Source organism: Vanellus vanellus, assembly GCF_965231255.1.
Source record: "Vanellus vanellus genome assembly, chromosome: 1".
In the NCBI taxonomy this organism is placed as follows: Eukaryota; Metazoa; Chordata; class Aves; order Charadriiformes; family Charadriidae; genus Vanellus; species Vanellus vanellus.
In genome coordinates, this window is record NC_138905.1 from 325155 (window position 1) to 350727 (window position 25573).

Genomic DNA, 25573 nt, shown 5'->3' on the forward strand with positions numbered 1-25573 from the left:
TCTGGCTTACTATGTCTTTTTTGAGATGGGGATTTCTATAGAGGCATAAGGATGTCTGCTTTGCTTTCTGTATTTTTGTAATGGTATCCTGTGTTTGAGTATGGCGCTATGCTGTAGAATAGCATAGAGCATCTCAGATAAATGTGTATGACAAGGAGAAGTAGAGGTTATGACATTTCTTATTCCTTTCTAACCTTGATCCCTTCTCAGAGAAATTTTTGGAAAGTGCTAAATGAGGTACATGTTGAAAAACTTTGTATGGAAGCCATAAATGAGTTCTCATACAATGGAAAGCTTTATTTCTTTTTGTCTGATTGTGTCAAATTTCCTGGAATGTGTAACAAATGTGGATGTTCTTGTTGAACTTCCTCTATTTATAAGGATAGTTGAAAATCTGTAAGCTGGCAGAGGCGAAGAGATGGGATGGAGAACGATAGTTTTCGCCCTTCTTTCTTGTGTGCCTTCTACAAAGACTTTTTTTTGCTCAATATTGTCAGACAGAATATTAAGCTACATGTGGCCTTGGTTTGACCAGTCCAGCAGTTCCTAAGAAACATTATGGTTCTCTGCCAAAAATGCAGTAAGATATGGTGAAACAACTGGAATAGCTCTTGGGTCCTGCCAGAAGTTGGTCTTCAATTACAGCAGGGTAGAGGTAGGTTTCATACTCTTCTTGGCACAGCGAATTCAGTGGTCCAGATTAGGGTTGTTCCACAGCAGAAGTCATAGTGTTGTCATAGAAGATAGCTATTTTGCAGAAAATCGCTCCTGGCTGGGAAGACTGAGCTGAGTAGTGTTTGGTGGCAGTACTTGTTTGGAAATGGAGTTAAAATTTGGGCTGGCTAAACTAAAATCGAAGAGTTTATTTGTATAGTAGAGATGAAAACAGCATATCCTCATGCTCTGGTTTCCCCTCTTTGAAGAGAAGGATGGTGGTGGTGCTCAGACATCTGCACCTCACTGGGAGGCTTGTTTCCCCATGGTGAAATGCCGGCAGTCGTTGATCCTTCATTTTCACCCCAAGCTGGTGAGGGGACCTGTGTGGGGTGCTGGGAGCCTGCCCCCAGGACAATCCTCCTGTCATCTCTGAAAGCTTTTCACCACCCCTTCTGCAGGGGATGCGGTCAGTCCACCAATGACTGTAGGCCTGTGCAAGGGTGACCTCACAGGAGAAATTTATTTTTCATCATGAATTTGGAAAATTCCTCAAAAAGCTACTGATGGAACAATGAATTCTCAAGACCAGAGTGACCAGTATTGTCATCTTGTGATGAAAATGTAATGCTTGCAGAAGTCTACGCAAACTTTTGCCTAAGAACTCTTTCCCAGTATACAAATAGGACTGTGACTCTTACTGTCACCTTGGCAAGCCATGAATAGCTGCTCTTTCTTTATTTTATTAATATAGATCAGTTTGACCAGCTTCTGAACCATTGCATGGCTTTATTTGGAACACTTGCTGTTTTTCAACATTATTTTTAGGAATGTGCACTGAATTGAGATGCATTTTTTCAACGATAACCTTATGGATGAAGAGAGGGTGCTACCCTTTTCAGGGGTTGATACGTCCATTGGTTGTGTTAGGTCTTCTGCTCACTGCATTGGTCTTGGAGCCTGACCTCAGGCGGTTTGTGTCGGCACTCATGGGCTTGTTTCAGTTTCGCTGCTTTTCAAGGAACAGTCCTATGTTGTACAACCTCTATTCGTGTTCTCACATGCTTCATCTTGCACCGGGCTGTGATGAAGCGTGTTGAGGTGATACTGTCTTAACAAACATCCAAGATTTCATTGTGTTGATACTCTTTCTTTTATGTCGTAGAATCACAGAATGGTTTGGGTTGGAAGGGACCTTAAAGATCATCTAGTCCACCCCCCTGCCCCGGGCAGGGACACCTCCCCCCAGCCCAGGTTGCTCCCAGCCCCGTCCAACCCGGCCTTGAACACCTCCAGGATGGGGCAGCCACAGCTTCTCGGGGCAACCTGCGCCAGGGCTTCACCACCTTCATCGTAAGCTATTTCTTACTTATGTCCAGTCTAAATCTACCCACTTTCACCGATGATATTTGACCAATGTCATTGCACCAGTTGTTGCATCACCTGTACTTTTATTGCCAATAATCTGTATTTTTTCTAAGTCATTGATAAAGACAAAAATATAAATACTACTGTACCAAGCACTGAGTTACAGGATAATACTGGAAATGTTCCCAACTGTTGTTCTCCATTAACAATTCTTTATTGTGTCTGTTAAAATGTGCTCTGGTACCTTGTCCAGTGGTAGCATGGAATCAGAATATCATAGGGTCAGCAGTTTCAACCCAAGCTTATGAGGTCAGCAGTTATTTTTGTCAGTGAGATTTGAGCTCTTAAAGCCATGCTGGCTGATGTAAATTAAATTCTCATCCCTTTTTATTAATTGATAAGTGTCCTGTTTCAGTTTTTCCGAGCTTTTCCTAGAAATGATATGAAGTTAAGCTCTATATGGTTATTGGGATCATTCCGCTGACCCTTTGAAAGCTCCCTCCCCGTCTCTGGGGCTTTTGAAGGAGTATTATAAATATAGGCCAGCAACTCAGTGAGCTGTGTTGAAAATTCTTTTGAACTTTGCTGGAGAAGCTTTCAACCTGCTAATTTGAATGTACATAACTGAACAAGTGCCGGTTGCTGCTGTCCTTGGCGTTTTGGGGGGGAAGTTTTAAATGCTCCATTTTGGTCTTGAGTGCATTTTTTCCCCAGTACACGGGTACGTATGGGAATTATTTTCAAAGATCAGAAATACTGGTTAGATTTTTCCAATTTTCTGTTGTCCTTATCAATGTAACTGCGTGGTGCCTGTAACAGGCTTGAGCAGTTGTTAGGATTTCCTCGGGGGGGGAAGCGATGCCCTGATAGCCCGAGCAGGACCCTCGATGTGCTGAATGTAACAAGGCGGAGCAGAGGAATGAAAAATGCACCAAACTCTTGCATGGAAAAATTTCCAGTGTTGGGATGCATCAGGCTGATGGATTTTATCTGAAAAGAAAGGCTGAAAATCTCATAGTACCGCTCACAGGTGACTTGCCAGCACATTGGAGAATCACTTGTAGGGGAAAACGGGCAAGTTTAATTAACGTGTTTTTAGCAGTTTCAATTTAAGTTTTACAAATGCAGAATAAAATATGATTCCAGCTGTGAAGGGCTGGCACTGGGCAGGACGAGGCGAGAGACCTTCGTTCAGGTGCAGGAGAGAGGAGGGCAGGCGGGAGAGGAGGGGGTGGCCCTGAGGGACGGTGTCCAGAGGTGGCTCTGAGGGATGGTGTCCAGGGGTGGCCCTGAGGGACGGTGTTCAGGGGTGGCCCTGAGGGACGGTGTTCAGGGGTGGCCCTGAGGGACGGTGTCCAGGGGTGGCTCCGAGGGACAGTGTCCATGGGTGGCTCTGAGGGACAGTGTCCAGGGGTGCAGCGTCAGGTGTGAAGGTCAGTAGCTGAGGGGCAAATGGAGGTGGCTGGAGAAATGGTTGGAGGATGACTTTTTTTTTTTTTTTTAATTAAAAAAAAGCAATGAGGCTGTAATTCCTTCAGCGGACTGCTTCTCAGTACCGATGTAAATTACCAGCTCCCTCTTTGGAGCTGAGAGGTTCTGGTCTGCCTCACCATCTCGTCCCTTTCCTTTAGCTTTCATTCCTAGAAATAAAATACCTGGAAGGTCTCTTGGAGTAGCCCCTTTCCTGCGTGGGGGGAAGCCTGGGCGCAATCTGCTTGCTGCGGCGAGGTGCTGTGCGCCTTCTCCAGTTTGCTTTGTAATTTTCCAGTATTAAAATGCAAATGTGGCCTCTCAGCTTGGAACTGTGGAGACATTTGCACTCTGTGCGCTTTTGCTCTTTTACATGAATATTTAACATGGAGCCAGCCAAATCTAAATAACTTCTGAGCGTTGATTACACTTTGCTTCATTAGACTGCAGCTCAGAGTTGTTCAGAGCGCGGTCCAGGTGCTGCTCAGGTGCCTGCGCAGCATCCTGGGGCTGGGAACTCCTCGGGGAGCCCCGTCTGCGTCCGGCTCCCACCGCACCTGAGCGGCGAGAGGCGTTTTCGAGCCAAGCGCAGTGCCTTTCCCCTTCTGGAGGGCAGAAAGCGAACGCGGGAGCGTCAGATGAACCAGGCCGTGGCTGGCTGTGCTGCTTCAAGCAGCGCTGTCATGGTAACTGAAGTGATTCATTTTGCTGCGAGAAACCCAGTACGCATACTTTGATTAAACTCTTGAGAAGGTATAGGAAAGGATCTTCAAAGCTGATTGTATGAACTGCACAAAGTTTTGTTTTTTTCTTTATTGCTCTTGCTTCCCTCCCTTCCCCACCGGGATCGGTGGATTTGGGGGATGGGGAGAGGGAACCGTGGCAGAAGTGGCTGTCTGGCAGCAGCCTGGAGCTGTCCCGACTCGGGCACCTGGTGGCCGGAGCCCGGGCTCAGCGGGTCATTGCCATTGCCAGTTTCAGGCAGGTTGAGACGCAGGGAGAAGCCGGCGGTGCGGGGCTGGCCGAAGTGTGCCTTGGGGCGTCCCGGCACACCAGAGCACCTCTGAGCCTCCTGGCGAGGGGTTCACCGGCCGAACCAAAGCAGATCGGCTCTTCCCCGTACAAACTGGTGTTATGAGTAAACTGCCTGCACAGAACCTGAGTCTCCACGCTGAGGTTTGGCACATCCGACCCCGGCTGGGGAGCAGTTTCTCAGGTCTCATGCCAGGTCCGAGGTCTGTCCCTACTCTGAGGCTCAGGGACGAGGAGCGGTGTCCTGGCCGGGTGCCCCGCTCCCCCAGCCTGCAGGGGACGGTGGCCGTGTTCCCCTGCCCACACTGGGCTTTCTGCCCTGGCTCTGGCGGGAGACCACGCTCCCTGGGGGGCGAACCTGCTGTCTCCAAGCCTTGTTCCCAAACCTCTCCACCGCCTCTGCGAGGGGCCTGAGGACGCAGGTAGACAGACCAGGCTGCGTCCCTGTCTGCTGTTAGCTTGTGGGGGCTTCCTTGAAGCATGGTCCCGGTCACTGCATGGTCCCGGTCACTCTTTGCTTGTTGGCTCCTGCCCTGGCAGTCCCCATCCTCCCCGGCGCTGTGAGGACGTTCTAATGAAGCCGCTTCCTGGCTGCTGCCATAGCCCGGCCAGCTGGAGGCAGGAATCATAGAATGGTTTGGGTTGGAAGGGACCTTAAAGCCCATCAAGTACCAACCCCCCTCCAGCCCAGGTTGCTCCCAGCCCCATCCAACCTGGCCTTGAACACCTCCAGGGATGGGGTAGCCACAGCTTCTTGGGGCAACCTGCACCAGGGCCTCACCACCCTCACAGCCAAGAATTTCTTCCTGATATCTATTCTAAATCTCCCCTCTTCCAGTTTGAAGCCATTCCCCCTCGTCCTATCACTCTATGCCCTTGTAAAAAGTCCCTCCTCGGCTCTCCTGGAGCCCCTTTAGGCACTGGAAGGGGCTCTAAGGTCTCCGCGGAGCCTTCTCTTCTCCAGGCTGAACCCCCCCAACTCTCCCAGCCTGTCCTCCCAGCAGAGGGGCTCCAGCCCTCAGATCATCCATGGTGGCTGGCTATGGTTCCTAGCGGCTGGCACTAGGACAGGGTTCTGCTTGTCTCAGCTCCCAACTGAAGCGGGGTCTTGCCCACCTTGCTCCAGCGTGTTTCCCTGCCTCTAACTCCTGCATGGCTCTGCTTGTCACTGACCCAGAAGGAAACTAGTCTTTCGTGGTTATTCATTAGTTTTATTCTGCTGCGTGTGCTTTGCAGGAGGCTGGTGGGTTGAGCTGGCGGGCTGGTCTGACACCTGGGGCTGGCACCCAGACAAAGGGACGGGGAGGGTGCCTCCACCTTCTGCTGCTGGGAAGCTGTTGGATGAGACATGTCCTGCATCAGATCCCCAGCCAGCCAGGAGCCCTCTCCAGCCCTCCCTTTTGGCTGCCTCCTTTCTGGCGAGGAGCGTGATTTCAGTCCTTCGCACTGTGGTGACAGTGGCCAGCAGGGGACAGGGCAGGGTCCCGACTCGGTGACAAGCTGGGGATCACACGGAGGACACAATGGGGAGAGCAGCATGCAGGAAACCTTGCTCAACATCCCTCTGAAGAGAATACAACAAAGCTCTCTGTAAAGATGAGGGTGACCTAATTTTTGGCTGAATGAAACCACTCCGCTGTGCTGGAGAGGGTTGGCCCTTGGAGTTGGGGCCAGCAGAGCAGGCGGGACTGCGGTGTCCTCGCTGGCATGGTGCAGGAGCCGAGTGCCGTCCATCCTGCAGGACAGCGTGGTAGAGGGAGGCTCCTCCTGCATTTTTAAGAGGTTAAATGGGCCTGGGGTTATTGCACGTTCTGGAGACCTGGGTGTAGCTCCACAAATGTAATTTGGCTGTTGTGAGCACGTGGCTGTTCTGTGCGTTGTTTTCTGTTAGGAAGCCAGGGGCTCTGAAGCATCCTGCTCAAACAAAGAATTACAGTTAATTCAGCACTTCCAACCCTGGTAGGAAGTTCCCATTTTTCACTGGTCTCCCTCAGAACAGCAGAGGGTTTCCCCAAGACTTTTGTTTTTGAACACATGGTGCTCCCCCAGGGAGAGGAGGAAGCAGCAAATCCCACATTAGGGTTGTTGGTCCCTTGCTCACCTCTCCCAGGAAAGGCCAATTTAGAAACAGCAATAAGAGGATGCCTTGAGGGCTCCAGCACTGAGCCAGGCTCTGCTCTCAGTGCAGACTGCCGTCGTCCTTTGCCCACTTCGCTGTCCCGTGTATGTGGTGGCCTCAATTTTCTGTCTGCTGCAGCCCCCAATGTGTTCCTGGTGCCTTTGCTGTCCTTGTGACTGTGCCAAATGCTGATGTCCTGCTGGACTTCCTCATGCAAATAAGTGCCCCCATCGCACCTTGCAACATCAAACTGCCTCCACCGGTTCCTCTTTTGCTTCAGGATCTGCTTCATGGATTTGCCCCAGCCCACATCCCAATGTGGGTCTCTCTCCTGTCCTCTTTGCCGTCTGGCTGTGGTACAATCTTCTCTTCCACACTTCTGCTACGTGCAACAGATTTCCCCTCCCTGTCTCCATCTCGTTGCGTATCATGGCCAAGAACATGTTTTTTTCTCTTTCTGAATATATCTTATTTCTGTCCAGAAAGACCCAGGCTTGTGCTGTATCTGCATGGCAGAGCTTCCAGACTGGCTCGCACATAGGTGTGTGCTTAGATGAGGGCTCTGGAAAAGTTCTGGAGCATCTGGGGAAAGAAGTCCTATATTGCTCCCAGAACAGTAGCTGTGTTCCTCCCATTGCCCTCCTCCTGTGAAGCTGCCTGGATGTGTGCTCATCGGCATTCCCAGCGAACGCCAGGCTTCCCCAGGCACGGGCTGTTATTTCTGGCTCTCTAACCTCTCTGTAGAAACACCTGATCGCGGTCCAGGTGCATTCCTGGCTGCACAGGTGCCCTGAAATGGGACCTGAGGCAGTCCGCGTGCCAGAGCTCAGCACTGCAGTCGGGGCAGGTGAGGTGTCCATCACCTGGACCTCTGCTCTGAGGCTCCTGAGGGCTTTGCCGAGTCCCCCTGAGCTCTCCTCTCCATGCCAGGGTAGACAGCCCGGGTCCTTAGCTGCCGCTGCGTGGGCCAGGAGACATCAGAGCGTGCTTGGAGACCGGAGCGCCTGGGGAACTCTGCCATCTAAACGTGCAGCAGCTGAAAGTCTATGCTCCCGTGGTAGTGCTGGAGAACAGCCTTCGTCACTCAGTTTTGGGACTCGTGTGACTCTCTTGCCTGTAAATCCCACTTTGGCAAATGAAATTGTCTGTCTGAATCCCAACTCACGTGCGGTTCCTGTGCACCGGGGGCCAAATGAAAATTACAGAGGCAGTGCAGGTGCGTCCTGTCTATCGAGACTGCCTTTGCGGCTGTAAGGCTGTCCTCTTAGTGTGCTTCTGGAATGGAATCCTTGAGAAACTTTGGTTTTACAACCTGCTATGTGACCTGGATGCCTTCTCATTTACTCCTGTAAGGGCTGTTGTTAACGTTGTGCTTCAAGGAGTCTTATACTTGATGTTATGCTAAATGGATTAGTGAGGAGCAGAGCAGTCCTGGACTGCTTTCTCCAGACCCTCTTCTCTTCCTTCCGATGTGAATCGCAGACAGAGGTTGTCTTTTTCTTTATTTTTAAAATGTATGCTGTAATTTTGGTGTTGGGAGGGAGCACTCTGAATGTATAAGGTGATGACTGCTTTTGCACAGAGTGTGGAAATGGGTGACCAGGTGGTTTATTTGGCAGGCTAAATTAAAGCACTTGCCCTGACCTATGTCAAGAATTATAAAGTACCTTCCCGTTTACCAGGGAGTCCTTGAACAGCCTGTTTGTGTCTCATTGCCCAATAATTGGTGCTTGCTGTCAGTGTCTTGCCACAGACCGTGCTGATCTTCCCCCTCCGAACCTGACCCCGACCCATTCGACATCTCCCTGGCGTGAAGTCTGGGCATGAAGTCTGTGCTAGTCGCAGCGGGGAGAGCGGGGACTGGGACAGGTTTACTGCTTTTCAGCTAAGCGAAGACAACCGAGTGCAGAGGAGACCTAGCAGGGACCAATAGGATCTCCTGTCTGGTGTGCTTTTTTCTTCCCTTGCAAGATAAATATCTGCTTTTTTTCCCCTTTCTTTTTTCCTTTTCTTTTGCCAACTTGGTAAAAGCAGCTCACCAATCGGATTATTTTACAGTAAACTTGCATATGAGCAGTTCAACATACAGTTATGATTTTTTTTCCTAAGCAATTAATATCAAGAAACTAATGATCAATTTATAAAATACACTAAAGCAAGCCCAGGCCAACTCCTGCTGTCTGAAGTTTTCAGCATTGCGCTCTTGTTTTTCTTTCTTTTTCTTGGTTTGGTGTCAAGACCAGTGATGCTGAGCCCAGTCACGCATGGAAGAGTGATGAACAGGACTGGTACCTCAGCATGGGTCTGGCTGTAGTTCTGGTGCTTGAGTGGCCCTTTTTTGCCTCCTTGTAGTAATGGACATGCACGGGGGGAGCGCAGCGTGGACTCTGCCTGAGCAGCTGGTGCAGAGCACGGGTGGCACTGGTCATCTGCAGAGGGCTGACTGCTGCTCCTGCCTCCTCCCAGGACGGGGAGAAAAAAGGTCCAGGCAAATTTTTCTAGATTGTAAATCTTTTCTTCCTGAATATTTCCTGCTTACCAAAATTCTTATATGGTGTGGATCCAAGCCTGGCATTTCTCCAGCTGTGACATTGCCTACTGATGGCGCACTGCTGAGACCACCTCTCTGGGGCATCACTGTTCCCCAGCTCAGATGTAACGAGCTCAGGTTGGCTCTGTTCTGGTAGAAAAGCACTGAGCTCATGTTCGGTTGACTCTGAGCTCGTGGTCTTTCTCAGGGTACAATCTCATGACCACTTGGTTCCATCTATGGTGCTGGTCCCTGGAAGCACACCATGGAGGTACTCAGTTGACGAGCATGTGCCTTGGCTGTTGGTCTGGGAAGGTGTTCAGACCACTGACTGATGCACATTCATCACCAGAGCATTCGGCACTTTCACTAAGAATTAATCTGCACTTCTTTCCAAGAACCATGCTTAAAGTTACTGACTTGGCTTGATTTGAAATCAGCTCTTTGAGACTATAAGAAACTTCTTTGTGTTTCCGGTGACTATTTCTAATTTCTACTAATTTTTAAATCTGCCGGTTACCATGACATGCATCCATTTAATATTTGCTTCTCTGATTGGTCTTCCAACCAAAACGATTCTAGGATTCTAGGATTTTTTTAAGTGGTTTTCTATGAGAAGTGATGTAGTAAAAAATTAAACGTCTCCTGGAGATCTGTCGTACGTCTGGGTGACACATGAACTCAGGTCGGCAGCCCTCATTAACCAAACCTGTTCAGCACTGCCTGTGGAATGGCTGTAGTTAGCCCTGACTGCGGCTCCCTCTCCATCCTGCGGCGTTGGTAGGACGGGCTGTATGTCAGCGTCCTGTGTGCTACAGTCCTGCAAACTCCCCAGCATTGAATCCACAGCACGTTTTACCCCAGGGACTGCATCGCATCCACAGCCCAGACTTGGCTTCTTTCCATCCGACATCCCTCCTCGCCTGTGCCCTCAGGGTGACCATTTTGACCATTCTTTCCTGTTGGGGTGGCCTGGACGCGGGGCGCTGGCAGTGCCGAGGCTGTGGGCAGGAGGCTGTGGAGCCGGGCTGAACCCCCGCGGGGGGCGCAGACACTGCCGGCAGTTTTAACCACTGCCGCGTGGTTCAAACTCATCAGAGAACAAATGCATCGCGTTGCTATGACAACAGGAAGATTTACAGCAGCCTGAAATTATTGTACTTTGAACCTAAAATATTCCTTGGAAAAATACTCTTGAGTGCGGCTGCGCTGCACAGCTGGGAAGTGCCTTTGAGGTGTTCGGCCAAGGATGACACAGGTCCGAGGCCTTGCTCAGCATCGGGCAGCGTCCTGCCCAGACCCCGGGCTGCTGCCGTCCTCTGCAGCCCCTTGGCGGTGGCCGTCGGAGCGTGTCCAGGGCTCAGCGGCGCTGTGCACGTTGCGGTGGGAGAGGTGGCCTTGGCAGGGTGAAGCTGGGGGAGAATTGGGAGTGGATGGGGCGGGAGGTCCTCGTTAGCGGGATCGCACAGCTTCTGAGCGTGCCTTTGAGCAGGAGCGCAGGAAACCTCTGCGTGCTTTACCCGTCCCCTTGCTTTTGCCTCTACATTTGCGCCAGAAATGGGCTGGATATTGTCACCTCTGCGTTCCCCACCGGCCATTGCCACACATGTCAGACAAACTTTAAGCATGTTAAGCTTCAGGGTGGAAATGGAATCATTAAACGAAATTTAGGAAAATATGTCTTCCCTGACCTGAGGTCTGCCGTGCCGTGGCTCCGTAGCATAACCCTCCTCCCCTGCAACCACATTGGGTTCCCCGTTTCTGTTCTTTCAGAGCTGCAGGCAGGGGCAGGGGTTTGCTTCTGCGGCTGGCTTCGTGAGGTCCGCTTCTTCCGCACGCTCCCGAGGGTTGGGTGGAGGGCCAGGCAGGGCAGGGAGGAGCTAGCCTTTTATTCCGTGCGTTGTCTTTTCTAGGATTGCGCTTGGCACATGCCTGAAGCTGTAGATTTAGGCCTTCTCTGCCTCTGAAACAGAAGAGTAAGCGGTGGCCGCGGTTGCTGCTGGTGTCAATATCCAGCGCACATGTCACCACCTCCGAACTGGGGTGGCAGCTGGAGATGGGCTGGCAGGGCTCCCGCTGGTTGCCCCTCACACCCTCCCCGTGTGGCCTTGCCAGCACCGCTTCCCCCTCTGGCAGCGCTCCTCCATGCTTCCCGAGACGCTGCCTCCCAGTCCTCCCCATGCCAGTGTGCCGTGGTCGGACTCACTGGCACCGCGTGCTGCCGGTGCGGTGTCCCTGGGGCGGTGCAGGGAGAGGAGCTGGAAGCAGGTGGAGCAGTGTCCTCCTCTGCCCTGGCCCTTCCTGCCCTCCTGGCCCAGCTCCGGTGCTTTCCCAGCCCTCCTGCTTTGCCGCCATCTTCCTGCCCAAGCATGGCCAGCCAACGCCAGCTTCATGCTGCGCACTCGGTAGCTAATGCCGCTTTTCCCGTCTCTCTTGCAGTGCCTTTCAGAGAGACGCCCAGCTACACGAAGCGGAGACGGATCCTCGGCTCTGGCGGCCTCTCCTCCCCGCGCATGCTGCAGCGCTCGGCCAGCGACAACAACCTGAAGGCGGAGAGCCGGGCGTCCTACTCGCCGGTGCCCTCGCTCCGCAGCCTGCCGCCACAGCTGCTGGCACAAATGCAGGAGGCGGCGGCGGGGGCCGGGGCGGGGGACGGCAGCCTGGCCAGCTCCCGCAGCGCCCACAGCCGCTCCCCGTCCCTGCAGCGGGTGCAGGAGGAGAAGGAGGCCGACCTGCCCACGCTCCGGAGGAGCAGCCGCGGCAAGGCCAGGTACGGGGCCAGGGGAGGCAGGGGGAGGCTGCCCGGTGCCATGGCCAGCGCGAGCCATGGCAGCCACCACAGTGCCCATGGCTGCGTGGCGCCGGGCACCCGCGGGACCCTGGGCGGTGGGTGGGCAGCAGGAATGCCGGTGGAGCCCGCTGCGGCCCTGCGTCTCCCTGTGCGCACGCCACGGGGAGCGGGGCTGGCCGGCGCCCAGAGCAAGTGCCGGGGGGTTTTCTCCTCAATCTCCTCTCCCTCGGTCTAATCTTGCGTCCCCTTCAGCCCTCGGTCTAATCTTGCATCTCAGGAAAATGGTGAGTACATCAATGCCGCGTTGCGCTTGGCGTTGCTATGACAATGAATGCATCTTGAAAACTAATACTTTGAGGTGGCACATTGCAGATAAGCCAACACCTAATGTGTCCCGACCGACCTGCCATTATTATCGGTATTCTGCCTGCGGGCCCGGGTGGTGGCACTGCTCTGCCCTGGGGCCGGCAGCTGCTGATGGACACCGTCGCCCGACCCGCTGAGCGACCCGAGGAAGCCCTCCTTGTGTGTCGGGTGGTTTTGGTGGCCGATAGGTGACCTACTGTTCTCCCACTGCTCCCCGCCACTCCCTGGCCACGTGCAATGCGAATGTCGGCTCTGACGCTGCTCGGCACAGCCGGTGCTCGCCTTGGGCTGGAAGGCAGGTGTGGGTACCTGTTCTGACCCGGGAGGACGGCTGTGGCTCCCCTCGGACAGCAGAGGTGCTGCTGGAGAGCCTTCATGGCTGAGGGTCCCTTTGGTGACCACCAGGGTCAGGCTTTGCTTTCAGAAGCCCTCTGTTAGTGGAGAGGTGAGAGTGACTGCGGCCACAGCTGATGTAATGCAGCGTCTGCTCAGAAAGAGCTGACAAGGAATTCCGACACTGTGCGGCCAGAGCAGGAGTTTGACGAGTGGGTACCACGTCTGGGTTAGAGCTGTGTTCACTAATGACCGAGAAATGGATTTGAGCATTGGAGAAGCAGTCTGCAGATGGCAGCTGTTTACATTAACTCCATAGCAAAACCAGCTCTGAGGCCCTTTGAGGCAGTCTAAAGAATTTGGGGAAAAAGAAACGCGTCTGTGAATAAAAAATAATGAAAATAAATGTAAAATAGCTACTAGAGGGGAAAAAATTGCATCACTTGGATATCTACTAGGATTCTTAATTAACGGGTTAACTCAGGAAAAGTTGCAGGCTGTTTTCTAAAGAGCTCAATGGAGGCCTCTGCGCAGCGCGCCACTTCAGTACAAAATGCAGCGATATGAGATGACCTAGCAGGGTGATGGATGGTAATATGGAAAACAGTCTAATGCCTTGGTTGCAGTCACCGATGGTACCTCAGGGTGCTGCGTACCAGGCTGGGCACTACCAGTCAGCGAGAACCGTGTGAGTTAAAGGGTTTTGGAGATGCAGTGAAAATGATTGGGAATGAGAAAAAAAAATGTCTCCGCTTTGAAGAGAGATTTAGAAGAGCGGGATTGTTACCTTAGAAACGAGATGAATAGGAGGAAATATGTTAAAAATATTGAAAATACTGAATGGCTTACCAGAGGGAAATAGGGAACCTCTGCCTGTTTCAAGGCACAAGGAGAAAGGAGCGTGCAATGAAATTAATGGCAAGCACGCTCCAAAGCAGTGTGAAACAGTGGTTTCTCTCCACCCTGCAGTTAGCGCAGGAATTTACTGCCTTGGGACTTGGCGGGGAATGGCAGGAGAGCAGCCCTGAGGGGAAGGACCTGGGGGTGCTGATTGACGACAAGCTCACCATGAGTCGGCAGTGTGTGATTGCAGCCCAGAAGGCCGACCGTATCCTGGGCTGCATCAGAAGTGTGGCCAGCAGGGCGAGGGGGGGATTCTGCCCCTCTACTCCACTCTCGTGAGACCCCACCTGGAGTACTGCCTCCAGCTCTGGAGTTCCCAACAGAAGAAGGACATGGACCTGCTGGAGCATGTCCAGAGGAGAGCCACGAGGATGATGCGAGGGCTGGAGCCCCTCTCCTATGAGGAGAGGCTGAGAGAGTTGGGACTGTTCAGCCTGGAGAAGAGAAGACTCCGCGGAGACTTTATTGCGGCCTTCCAGTCCCTAAAGGGGGCCTACAGGAGAGATGGAGAGGGACTTTTTACTGGGGCATGTAGCGATAGGACGAGGGGGAATGGCTTTAAACTGGAAGAGGGCAGGTTCAGATTGAACATTCGGAAGAAGTTTTTCACTCTGAGGGTGGTGTGGCACTGGCACAGGTTGCCCAGAGAGGCTGTTGAGGCCCCATCCCTGGAGGTGTTCAAGGCCAGGCTGGACGTGGCCTTGGGCAACCTGGGCTGGTGGGAGGTGTCCCTGCCTATGGCAGGGGGGTTGGAACTCTGTGATCTTCAAGGTCCTTTCCAACCTAAACCATTCTGTGATTCTATGATTCTATGACTTGCTGAAGCCAGAAGCACAGTATGATTATAAAAGCATTAGGAGGTTGGTGTGGGATTTTATAATCAATAAGCTTTCGGAATTATCCTCAAAGTTACCTGGACCACGCGACAGCAAGGCAAGAGGAGGGCAGCCGGGGAAGTTGAGCCTTACCCAGCCGGGCAGTTCCCGGCGAGGGGAGAGCGGGAGCACGGCTGGGCACGGAGGTGCTGGGGGATTTGGGATCTGCTGTGGGCAGCAGCGTGGGGGGGCTTGCAAAAGCGGGTCTCCAGTGCTGCTGGAAGAGCCGGTGGCCAGCAGCTGCTGTGTGTGCTGTGCCACTGGCTCTGACCCCAGTAGCTGCTGGCCCACCTGCTGGCCATCGGCCATCAGTCCATTTGCTCCCTGCCGAGCGCGGGAGGGGTGGGATGCCGTGGCGGGCGCGAGGCTCCTCTGTGGCTTGGTGCACAGACCTCCGGAACCCCTGCTGAGCCTTTGCGCGAGGCTGACCGGCCCTGTGCTGCGGCCAGGTGGAGGGGTGTGGGCCGTGCCATCTGTCGCAGCGCGGCAAGTACCCAGAAAGGGCAGAGGAAGGCAGCGGCCTCTTCGCCCCACTGCCACGTGCTGCTAGAGTGAGCCTCTGCCCCATGTTCTTCTGTCTCCTGCTTGTGCAAACATTTAGAGGATTGCTGGAGATGACTTAGTTGTTCCAAGCCATAAGCATGTTATAAAGTGCATAAAAAAGTGCATTTTACTCCATTATTTTCAGATAGTTGTATATTTTTGCAGGGATAGAAGGGTTATGAAATTCATTACACTGAGTTCGGGGCAAGTGACAGTCACCAACCTGTGTGGTCACTGGCTGGTACGCGCTGGCAAGTTTGGAGCTGTTGGGATCGTACAGAGGTGGTCTCAGTGACATGAGAAAAACAGAGGCAATAAGTCAGAGGGGAGGAAAAGTGAAGGCTGTTGATCAGGCAGTGGGGTTTGAGCTTGATAGCTGCCGTGCTGTGTCCCCTCGTGTCATTTGTGCGGTGGGCAGGGGTCGGCTGCCCCGGGCTGTGAGCGGACAGCGCGAAAGGGATGTTGGGGTGTAGGTCTGGCCGTCACCAGGCAGTGCCCGCTGGAGAGTGGCGCTGCGTGGGCATGGGCGGCCGGACCGCGCTGCGGGAGCAGAGAGGGGCCAGAGGGCCTCCTGCCTGCCCCCCCATCCCGGCCGCAGGTGTTCCCAGCGGTGCCCGGGGCGGCCATCGGCTCTGCCAGCCCCTCCTGCGGCTGCCCCTGCGTCCCCACCACGCCGCGGTGGCCGGGGGTGTGGGGAGGGCGCTGCTCTCCAAGTTGCACGGGTTGCTGATGGTCTCTTACGTTACACAGATGTCTGCACGCGCCGCTGCTGTTCGGCACGAAGCTGTGTGCTAACAAGTGCTTAGAGCAGCTAATTAGTAGTGGTATTTTGTTTGACCCAGTATTTCTTTCACTTGTTGTTTGGCCTTATCGCTCTCCCGGTTGGTTCCCAGTGTGTTTGTGTGGGTTTGACAGAGCTTTTATTTACTCCGGGGCTCGGGAAGAGCGGTGCGGTGATCCCTATCTCATCTGAATACTCAGTTCCCAGGGATGTTTTATTTTCAAACAAGAAAGCCTTTGCTTTGTGGTAAGTGACAAGGCATCCATAAACATGTGGAGTCCTCTCACATCTTCCTTGAAAAGACTTGCAGAAAAATTGATTCTGGGTCAGATTTTCATTAGAGTAAATACCAAGAAAATTTAGTGTCTGCAATGTTGCCCCAAAATTCTTTATTCTGAGGGTGAAAACTCCCAGCAAAATTCTGATTGTTTTGCAAATATATTCAGGATGGCAAAGAGAATTTAAATCAAAACTAGTTTGGTGCTAGCGCTTCGTTTTTTCCAGAAACAACGTGCAGAAGCAGCTCGTGTGCCTGTGGGCCGGCCAGCAGTACGCTCAGTGCGGGTGTTCGGCCGTGCCAACAGCAGAGCAGTTATTTGCCGGTGTTGCTCTCATGACTTCAGCCACTCCAGTGGTTCTGGTGGCCGAGTCCTCCTGTGGGCTGCAGCTCTCTGACCCCCATGGAGGCTGAGCAGAGGTCCCGGCCGGCCGGGGGAGGTGGTGCGTGGGGGCACAGGTCTGACCCTGGAGCAGGGGTGGTGGGCGTGAGCCCGGGGTCGGCCGTCCCCGCGGCGGGGGATGGACTGTGGCCAGGAGCCTCTGGAGTGGGATGGGCAGGGCTGCAAGGAGCCTGGAGCAAAGGAGCTGAGTGATGCCGGAGGTTCATCCCCCCCAGTGTGGCTGGGCTGAGCCTCGCGCGGTGTGTCCCCAAGTGCCTTTTGGTGGTTGGCTGCGTTTGTACTACTAACCCGCTCCTGGGAGTGAGCCCTGGGGGAGGCTGTTTCCGATGCAGTTGGCTCTGAACCCCTAGTCGTGCTGTGGATCATCGGGGGGCCAGGGAGGACCAGTGGGAAGGGTCTAACCCACAGAACGCCGACGGTGCTCATCCTGCCTGTTCTTGGGAAACCCCAATGACGGACCTGCCCCGGCGTTTTCCTCACTCCTGCCTCCCTCGGTCCTCACCACTAGGAAGTTTTCTGATGTCTGATGTGATTATCTCTTCCTCTAGTTTGTTATGCCACGTTTACTCCACACAGGTTCGGTGAGGAGCTCGTTCACTCCCCCCTCACAGCAGTCTTGTGCGCTCTGCAGACTGCGTGCCGTGTTTTCCTCAGTGTCGTCTTTTCTGCCGGCTGTTAGCCCCCATTGCCTGCCCTTCCCAAAGGTCCGTTTGCTCCGAGCTCCTGCTGTGGCTCCTCTCCCGGCCCCCGCCGTCCCAGAGCAGGCACACAGCAGCAGAGGAGTGCGGCAGCAGAATTACGCTGCGTGTTTTTCAGGCTGTAGTTTTGATAGCTCATCATACTGCGTTTTATGAAATGGTGTGATGTGTGACTCATATTCAGCGTGTGATAGCCTCCACGGTTTTTCCCCCTCAAAACCCACCGCATAACCAGCGTCTCCCTATCTAAATCCTTGTGCAGTTGATGATTCCTGCATAGATTTAGTACCTTCAGTTTATCAGGACCCATTTAAACCCTAATCCTGTTCTTTGGAGTATTTTGCAGCCCCTTTGTACTGCCTGTAGATTTGGCAAGGATCTTCTCCAGTCCATGGTTGGTTTTGCTAAAGGAGACAGTCTCCCAGGTCAGCCCTTTGATGGGGGGACGTGGGAGGGTCGTTCTCCCGCCCGGCGGTCGGATGGTCTCGGGGCGGCCGTGGGGCTGTGAGGAGCTCAGCCAAGGCCGCTGTGTGCGGCTGCTGCGGGAGGAGCCAGCTCCTCTCACCGTCTGTCCGTGACATCCCTTCTGACTGGTACCACATTGCTTCCTTCTAAGCAAGTGCAAACACTTTGGCTTGTTATTTGTTCCAATGTTTTTTTTTCCAAGAAGTGAGGTGATCGTATTTCTTTAGGGTTTCCCCCCCCCCCTTTTTGGCCATTTGCTATTTTCCACTCTTTTAGACACACTTTACATAACATGAGCCTTCAAAGATGACCTTAGGTGTTCTTAGATTGCTTCAATCTGTTCTTAAACTTCCTACCACATGTGTAGTCAGGCACATCCAAATATTCTTAATTAATTCCTGCTCCTGGTTTACAGGTAGGATCTTAACTCTCTGCCTCTGAAATTTCACAGTTGATCTCTGATTTAAAGACAAACAAATATTAAGCACATTGGTCTTTTGAGTTTTGTCTATTGAAAGCTTTCCCTCTCCTTCCCGTTACCCAAAGGAGCACCAACAATTACCAGCAGTTCCTGGGATCTTTTTCTCGCTGTCAGTGTATTTACAGAATGAAGCCCTGCTTCTCGCCGTGGTGGCATTCCCTCTTACGCTTGTGCTGTCCAGATGTTTGCATCTATTGGCTTGTGCTTTTCCTTTACATCTCTCCATAGCAATCACTTGTGTTTTCCTGTTTATGTAGAAGTCAATGATTGTCTTATGACTTAGCTGGTTTGTTACTTCACTGCTTATGCATCCTCCAAGTTGGGATAGGTCTGAAGTCTGTTTTCCTTTGCCTTCCCCGTCACGGGATCATGAAATAGTTTGGGTTAAAAGGGACCTCTGGAGGCCATCTGTCCTGCCCTGAGCTGACCTTTCATGAAACCCTGCTCCCAGTATTCGAGAATGTATAGAAACTGGCCTCAAAATGCGTTGCTCATATTTTGCTGGTCTTTCTTCCTAAGAAGTGCCAAACACTTACCATTGCGTCATTGTTCCTGCCACCATTACCTCTGCCTTCACATTTTCAGCCACTTGGAATCAAAGCTCTAAAAGAGCTTCCATGTGGCTGTTTTCTGCACCTTCACTATAAAAATAAATTGTTATTGATGTAGTCCAAGAGCTTCCTGGACAGTCGGTGTCCTGATGCTTCCCCGGTAGATCTCTGGATAAACGCAATCTCTTATTATCCCCGAGCCCCGTAAGCTAGCATCAGAGGGGCACGGTGTAGGACACCGCGCTGGATCAGAGTGGATATCTGATGAGCCCGGCATCTTCTCTGCTGCCTGCCCCTGGCATGTGCCTGCAGAGCAGGACACGTGCGGAGGAACTCGGGGATTATCCTCCCCGCTCTCCGAAATACCTCCTCCCTTGGTCCTGTCCGTGCGCATCTCTGCACAAGGGGAAGGGAATCGCTGGTGCGTGGCTGGCTGCTAGAGCCCTGCTCAGACAGACGCTCTCCATAAAAACCGCACTGAGCTCAGTGCTCTTCAGCGCAAGTAAATAGAGAGCACATCCTTTTCTAGCACCTCCCCTGAAGATTCTTGGCACTTTGCCACCTTGAACAAACATCCTTCTTCTGAAATTGCTAAAACTGCAGTTATTGCATCAACCAGAACCTGGGGACTTTATTTCTAATATTCTTGACCTCTCCTTGGGGGGTTTAATAAAATAAATGCCTTGTCCCAATCTCTTTTTTTTGTATTATTACTTTTAACAATATGACCTGATTCACTATTCCCAAGCCCTTTTTTTCCTCGGCAATGTGAATGAGATCCTTGCCCTAAGTACTGAATCGCTGGTTTGTTTATTTATTTATTAAAGGCCTTAGATGATTTGTTTTCCGTTTCTGGCTTTTGAAAGGGTTAGATCCATTTGATTTGTTCTACCCGCACCGGGGAATTGAGAAGAAATTACTACAATTTGTTTCATTCTCTCCTCTGCGCCTGGTTTGCTGCTTGGCACCAGCTGTGGCTTTGCGTCCCCTCTGTGTCTCAGCCGGAGCCTTGGTCCCCCTCCAGCAGCTCCTCATAAGTACATCCCCGATGGTGGTGGGGAACCTGCAGGTGGGTGGTGTGAGGGCCACCCGCTTCCCTGGCTGCTCCTGGGGCCACTGGGCTGCTGCTGGTCCTTCTGCGCGGTTTGTGGCTCAGCTGACGGCGCCGTGCCCGGCACTTTGCCTGTGATGCTTTTTGTAGGGTGGGATGGGGAAGGGCTTAGGTAGGGGATCTCTTGCTCCCAGTGCAACACCATAGTCTGAGACAACTCCACCAGTAAGCACTTAGATGGGCAGTGCTTTGTGGAGAAACGGGTGGTGAGGAGACCGCGAGTCCCCGGTTGTCAGACTGGAGACCTTGTGCAGGAGATCGGGGTGTTTGCAGAGGAGTTACAGACCTGCTAAGTAATTTAAGATGGCAGGAACATCTGGAGGTCGTCTGGTCCAGTCCTCCCACCTGAAAGAGAAAAGTGGGCTCCAAAAGCTTGTCGGTAAAGCAGCTGGAAGGACCTTGTCTCTCCCCCTGCCCCACGTGTGCTCCTGCCCCTCGCTGAGGGCTCCGGCTGCCCCAGCCGGGGTCGGGCTCTGGGATGGGGCCGACTCAGGGGGCTGTGGGAAGCTTCGTCGGGGTCAGCCCTGTGGCTGGGGAGCTGCCTTGAGCTCAGGACCTCATCACTGGTCCTGAGCTACACCGTGGGGTGCCCGTGCCTGGTGGGCTCTGGGACCCGCCTCGCGCCCAGGGCTTGCCTGGCATTGCCAGGGTCACCGTCACAGCCCCCCTGTCCATGGGGCCGGTGCCTGGCCCTCACCCTGAGCTCCCGGCTCACCAGCCCTGGCAGGGCGGCCACCCCGGCTGGACCCCGCTGCGGACCCCGAACGCGCCCCAGAGCCAACTGCCCTCCGCCACCCACCCGCAGCGGGAGGGAAATCGGCTTTGGCAGAGCATCTTCTCAGGACCGAGTCTCACCTTAAACGTGCGAATAACTGCCTGCACCACAAAACGTCTCTGGGACGTGCTGCTCCCCTCGACGCATGCCAAAACGCGCCTGAAGTATCTGGGACAAATGCCTTTTAAGTTTTGATAAACCAAAAGGGAATCTGAGCAATATTCAAGTGAGATTACCTCCGTGCCAGGCGTGTTTGTCTCTGTAATAGCTTTTTCTGTTTGCCTCAAAGTTCCCATAAGAATATATGCTGTCAATTTGGGATACCAGCGAAGCTTCAGGAATATTTATTTCTGTTGGGCAAAATGGAAACGGGACTAGACCAGGCGGAGGTGCACGGCCAGAGCGCTCTCCTCTGCTGGGGTGCAGGCGCCTGCCCTGCCTCCGGACACCCCTCCTGACCGTAGTCCCTGCTTTGGGCTGCGGCATTCTCCCCAAATACTTACGGGAATCTGCAGCAGTTCAAAGAGAGCGAGAGATGCACGCAGCTCTTGCAATGAACACAGCTCACCACCCGAATAAACAGCAGAGCATTTGGACAGGCTTGCATGTCTTCTATTGGTTAAAACACTGAATCTTGTGTCTGAAAGCTGTACTGTGGGATTTCTGAGGTGCAGCAGAGTTTGCAGGACCCTCCTGGAGAGCTGTTTTGTTCTGGGTGAACTGTAGGACCCGGCAGTGGGGGGAGGTCTTGGCATGATGGTAGAGTGAGGAGACGCGATGGGCTAGCGTTAAACCTGATCTGACTTGTGGAAGAGGAGATGGGATCCGGGATGGCTGGAGCAGTGTTTGGGGAGGTTTGGCGGAGTCTGAGGAGTTGCAGTTTGAATGGCCGACGTGATCCAGAGCTGCCATGGAGACAAGCCCCGAAGCCTGGGGGTGTGGGAAGGGGTACGGTGGCTCTTTGGTGGGGAAGGGCTGACTGGCGAGAGCCCCGTGGTCGTGTGCCAGGCCAGGAGCACTGGGGGATGGCTCATGCTCCATCGGCGATCCCGTGGGGACTGCTGCCTCCAGCACGCATCGGAGGAACGGCTGCGCTGCGTTTATCTGCACGTGGCCCTGGCACCGCCTGTGCACGGGAATAGCCACCGTTCAGAAAACGTGGAGTAGGGAATGACAACAGTTTTACTGCTCTCAGTGTCTTGAGGAAGGAGAAACACTGAAAACACTTGTCGTGCCAACTTCCGAAGGGGAGTTTCACGAAGATAAGAGAAATTCATCAGAAAGGCCTGAAAAATCAAAAGCAGAACAACATCCGTACGGGTGACATGGGGAGTGCTGGACGACCCAGGCAGAGCTGCACGAGGCAGGACCTTTGGAAGAGGAGATCATCAATAAGGCAGCGTAGCTGGTCTGGGAGACTGTCCGAGTTAAAGGCACCACCGGGAGTGGGAACCCGGGCTTGGGAAGGCAGCGGGAGCCGCCGAGAGCGAGGTGGTCTTGCAAAGGAGGGGTTTGCGTGGACGCGGGTGGTGTCTGATGTCTTTGGCCAAGGTGAGATCCCAGCGCAAGAGGCAGGATAGTGGGTGTCCCGAAGGAGACACCTCCCCCCTGAGCTGGCAGGGCAAATCGCGGTTTGGGAAGAGAAACCGTGTCAGGGTACTGTGATGGCAAGCGTCAATGGGATTACACCACATGTTTGTGTTTGGCAGGTGGTGGCTACATGGGGGGAGGAGGGCTTAAACTGTAATGGGATTTTGTTAGCAGGGGATTTCAGTTTCACCGGTCCAAAACATTAAATTACATTATAAACGTTACAGTGATGTACAAATAACACATTAGAGTGTTCTCTCCCTCCCCCCCAGTGTTTTGATATTTTGGTAGTACAGGGCTGGGAGCAGCAGAATGAATGATGGAGATGAGGAGCAAAGGCCAAACAGAAGACAGGAGTGGGGAAACATACATATGTAGATAGATAGATAGATAGATAGATAGATAGATAGATAGATAGATAGATAGTAAAGCGAAGTGGATCGCTGACCAGAGCTAACGCTCAAGGGTTTTGAGACCTTTCATTAGTTTTCCCCTTGTGTGAGGTTAATGCGGAAACTATTCACTTATGGGTATGATGCAGAGCAATGCCATGAACTTCATCTTAGAGGAAAGAAATTATCCACATTAAAAATGACTCCTGCAATGACAACAGCACAGCAGAAACTCACGCTGTTGTTTCAGTTGGGCTGACAGCCTTTCAGGGCAGCGTTCCGGTCAGTCCCTACTTCTGCCCGAGCTGGAGACCGCTCTTGGCGCTGGCTCCCGACTCCGGCCCCGCCGCGGGCTCAGTGGGAGGCAGAGCCGCTGCCCCCGGGGCTGGTGGGCAGCAGGCAGCCTGCGACCAGGCAGCAGCTCTCCCTGTCTTCCAGAATCCTAATTCAGGACAGCCTGGGGCTCTGGGGACACTGCAAACCCTCCAGAGCTGCTCTTCATGCCTCCCTTGCTCCGCATCTCCGCATGGCTGGTCCCTGGCTTAGTATTTCCTATTAGAGGAAACTGTGAGACTTCAAAGGCTGGTGGAGTTTGTTGATAAATACGGGCAATGCGCAATGCAAGGAGGAGATTCAGACAGCTTCTACATTTTGCTGGATTTTAAGTTAACTGCAGTCCCACATGCTTCCTCACCAGCGCCATCATGAAAAGATCTCTCATTAAATCCCATTAAAATACAGAACAAAACATCAGAATGTATAAAATGAGATGGAAAATGACATCAGTAACATGACGATGCTGTTCTGTCACTCAATGGGACGCGGTTACCTGGCTGGAGCGCAGCCCTGGCCGCCCCAGCGAGTGGAGGAAGGGAGCAGTGCCTCGGGGCGGGCAGCGGCGCGGCTGAGGAGGGGTCTGCCAGCGTGGCCGCAACCGGCCGGGGTGGACGGCTTTGTCTGGAGGAGGGGATGTGCCAGTGAAATTGGGAGACGGCATTTAAAGCTACTAGAAAGAAATGCGGTTTCCTTCACACCCAGCTGTGCCACGCAACTCCTGTGGCTTCATTTCTCACAATTTACTTTGTTGCGATCTATGCTTGTTGCAATTTACTGCCTGTGACTTACACTTGTCATTTGACCGTCAGCTTGCTGGTGAAGAACATGTCTTCTCAGGATCAGCGTGCTGCCCTGGGCCTCTCCGGGGTGTCCAGCCCCCCCTCGGCAGGGGGTTCCCGGTGGGGTCTGAGCGGAGGTGGCTGTGTCTTGCCTGTGCCAGTGAGTCCCACAGATGTCCTGCCTGTGCCGGAGGACCGCCGTCATCCTTCCCGGTGCACCGCTCCCGGTTCATCACTGTGATGTTGCTCTCCCAGATGAGCTTTTAAATCCACAGAATATTTCTGCTTGGGGCTCTTTCTTTCCTCTTTTAAATTTTTAACCTTTTTTTTTTTTAAGGGAAGTCTGCCTGCAGCCGCAGGGTCTTGGTGTGAGTGTCTTGTCCCTCACTTGCCATTTGCGTGTCCCGTTAACGGAGCAGCCCGTACCCCTCTCCCCGTGCCCACACAGCGCACATGGGCGTTCTTCTGTCCTTCTGCAGCTTCAGGGAGGGGATGTCCTCAAAAGACCTGAGGCTAATTTTGGTGTTGGGGTGGGTTCCTGGCAGTATGCAAGCGGCCGCGGGCAGCGGGCTGGGAAGGAGGGCAGTGCCCGGCGAGCGGATGAGGGTTGTGGGGCTCTGCAGGCGCGAGCAGCCCCTCGCTGGGGACCGCGCTGGCAGACAGCAAAGCAGAGCAGCTCCAGCGGGTGGGCGATGCCGTCCCCAGGGAAGGTCTGCCAGGGAGGAAACTGGGTCGCAGTCGACAGTCAGGTAGCATGGTTGCCTTCTCTGATGCAGTGCCCCGGCGCGTGCTGGGCTGGTTCATCTGGATAGTGATGTGTCACACCTCCCAACTTGTGGCTATATACATTTCTCTGTGCATCCAGCTGCTTTTGCCAAATACGTTAGTAAAACATTTTTTTCCTCCTCTCCACTGTCATCCAGCTGTGATCTCCAAGTGCTTCACATTGGGAAGCAAGTTAGTACTCTTGACTTCAGGCCTCAAGGTATAGGAGACGGCAGATTCTCTGCTTTGGTGCTGTCCCTGAGGAGCTGTAGGTGATGTCCCTTGACCCTGCTGCTGTAACTTCTCTCCTTCATCTTCACCCTCCTGCTGCCCATCTCTGTGTATTTCCCTGATGTGTTGCCCACCACCCTTCTCACCGTCTCTGTGCCATTTCGGCGCTGTGTTTCTCTGTGCTCCAGCTGCAACCGGTGCCTGACGCGCCTGTGCGAGTGCTGGGCAGGAGCCGAGATGTCATTGCAGCCGCCTCGGGGAGGCTTTGCCCACTGTGCAGGTACTGCCAGAAATTAAAGAAGCAGTTTGGCAAGGTATGAGACAGCATAGTGAGTAGCAGCGGAGACATCCCAGTGCCTTTTTATCCATCAGTGGCACAGTCTAATCTGAATATTGTGACCGTTGTTGGGCAATCTGCGTTGAACAGAGCTGTGCAGGGTGAAGGCAGAGATGAATGCTGCAAATTAGTGGGCGCCTGGAGATGCTCTCTTGTATGTAGAGATGTTGGAAAGAATGGGATAAAACAAGGAGGATGTGATTTAATGTAACGGTTGGTTTGGAGGGGCCATAAAACTGGTAGTCTGTTCTGAGCAGGGTGGAGGTACCCGTTTGTAGTGATGCCCTCCCCATAGTGATTCACTCGTGTTTCTCACAGCGTCGCTGTTTCTGTAAATGTGAGCAGATACGCATTTATTTATAGATGATAGATGAACAGGCAGAGCGGCGGCTGGTCAATACTGACTGCGCTCCTCAGCGGGGAGCGCACTCTGCTCCGGAGGTGCCGCAGAGCCGGCTGCCCTGGCAAGGCACAAAGATGCCGTGGTGCAGGGAATCGGTAGATGATTCCAGTTTTACCAGTGCAGAGTATTTAAAACATTGGCTGCAGGGCTGACTCACGGCAACGAGAAGTAGGGAGCGAGCAATGAAGTGATGAACTGTAAAGGAGGTCATTAT

At 53.2% G+C, this 25573-nt stretch overlaps 1 protein-coding gene across 1 annotated transcript in view; it reads left to right on the plus strand.

Moving 5' to 3' along the window:
- Positions 1 to 25573, plus strand: part of SHANK3 (SH3 and multiple ankyrin repeat domains 3) — a 388749-nt gene that overhangs the window by 118019 nt on the left and 245157 nt on the right. The window contains exon 11 of the mRNA XM_082481020.1: positions 11613 to 11943. Within this exon, the coding sequence (XP_082337146.1) occupies positions 11613 to 11943 (331 nt within the window). The remainder of the gene's footprint in view (positions 1 to 11612; positions 11944 to 25573) is intronic.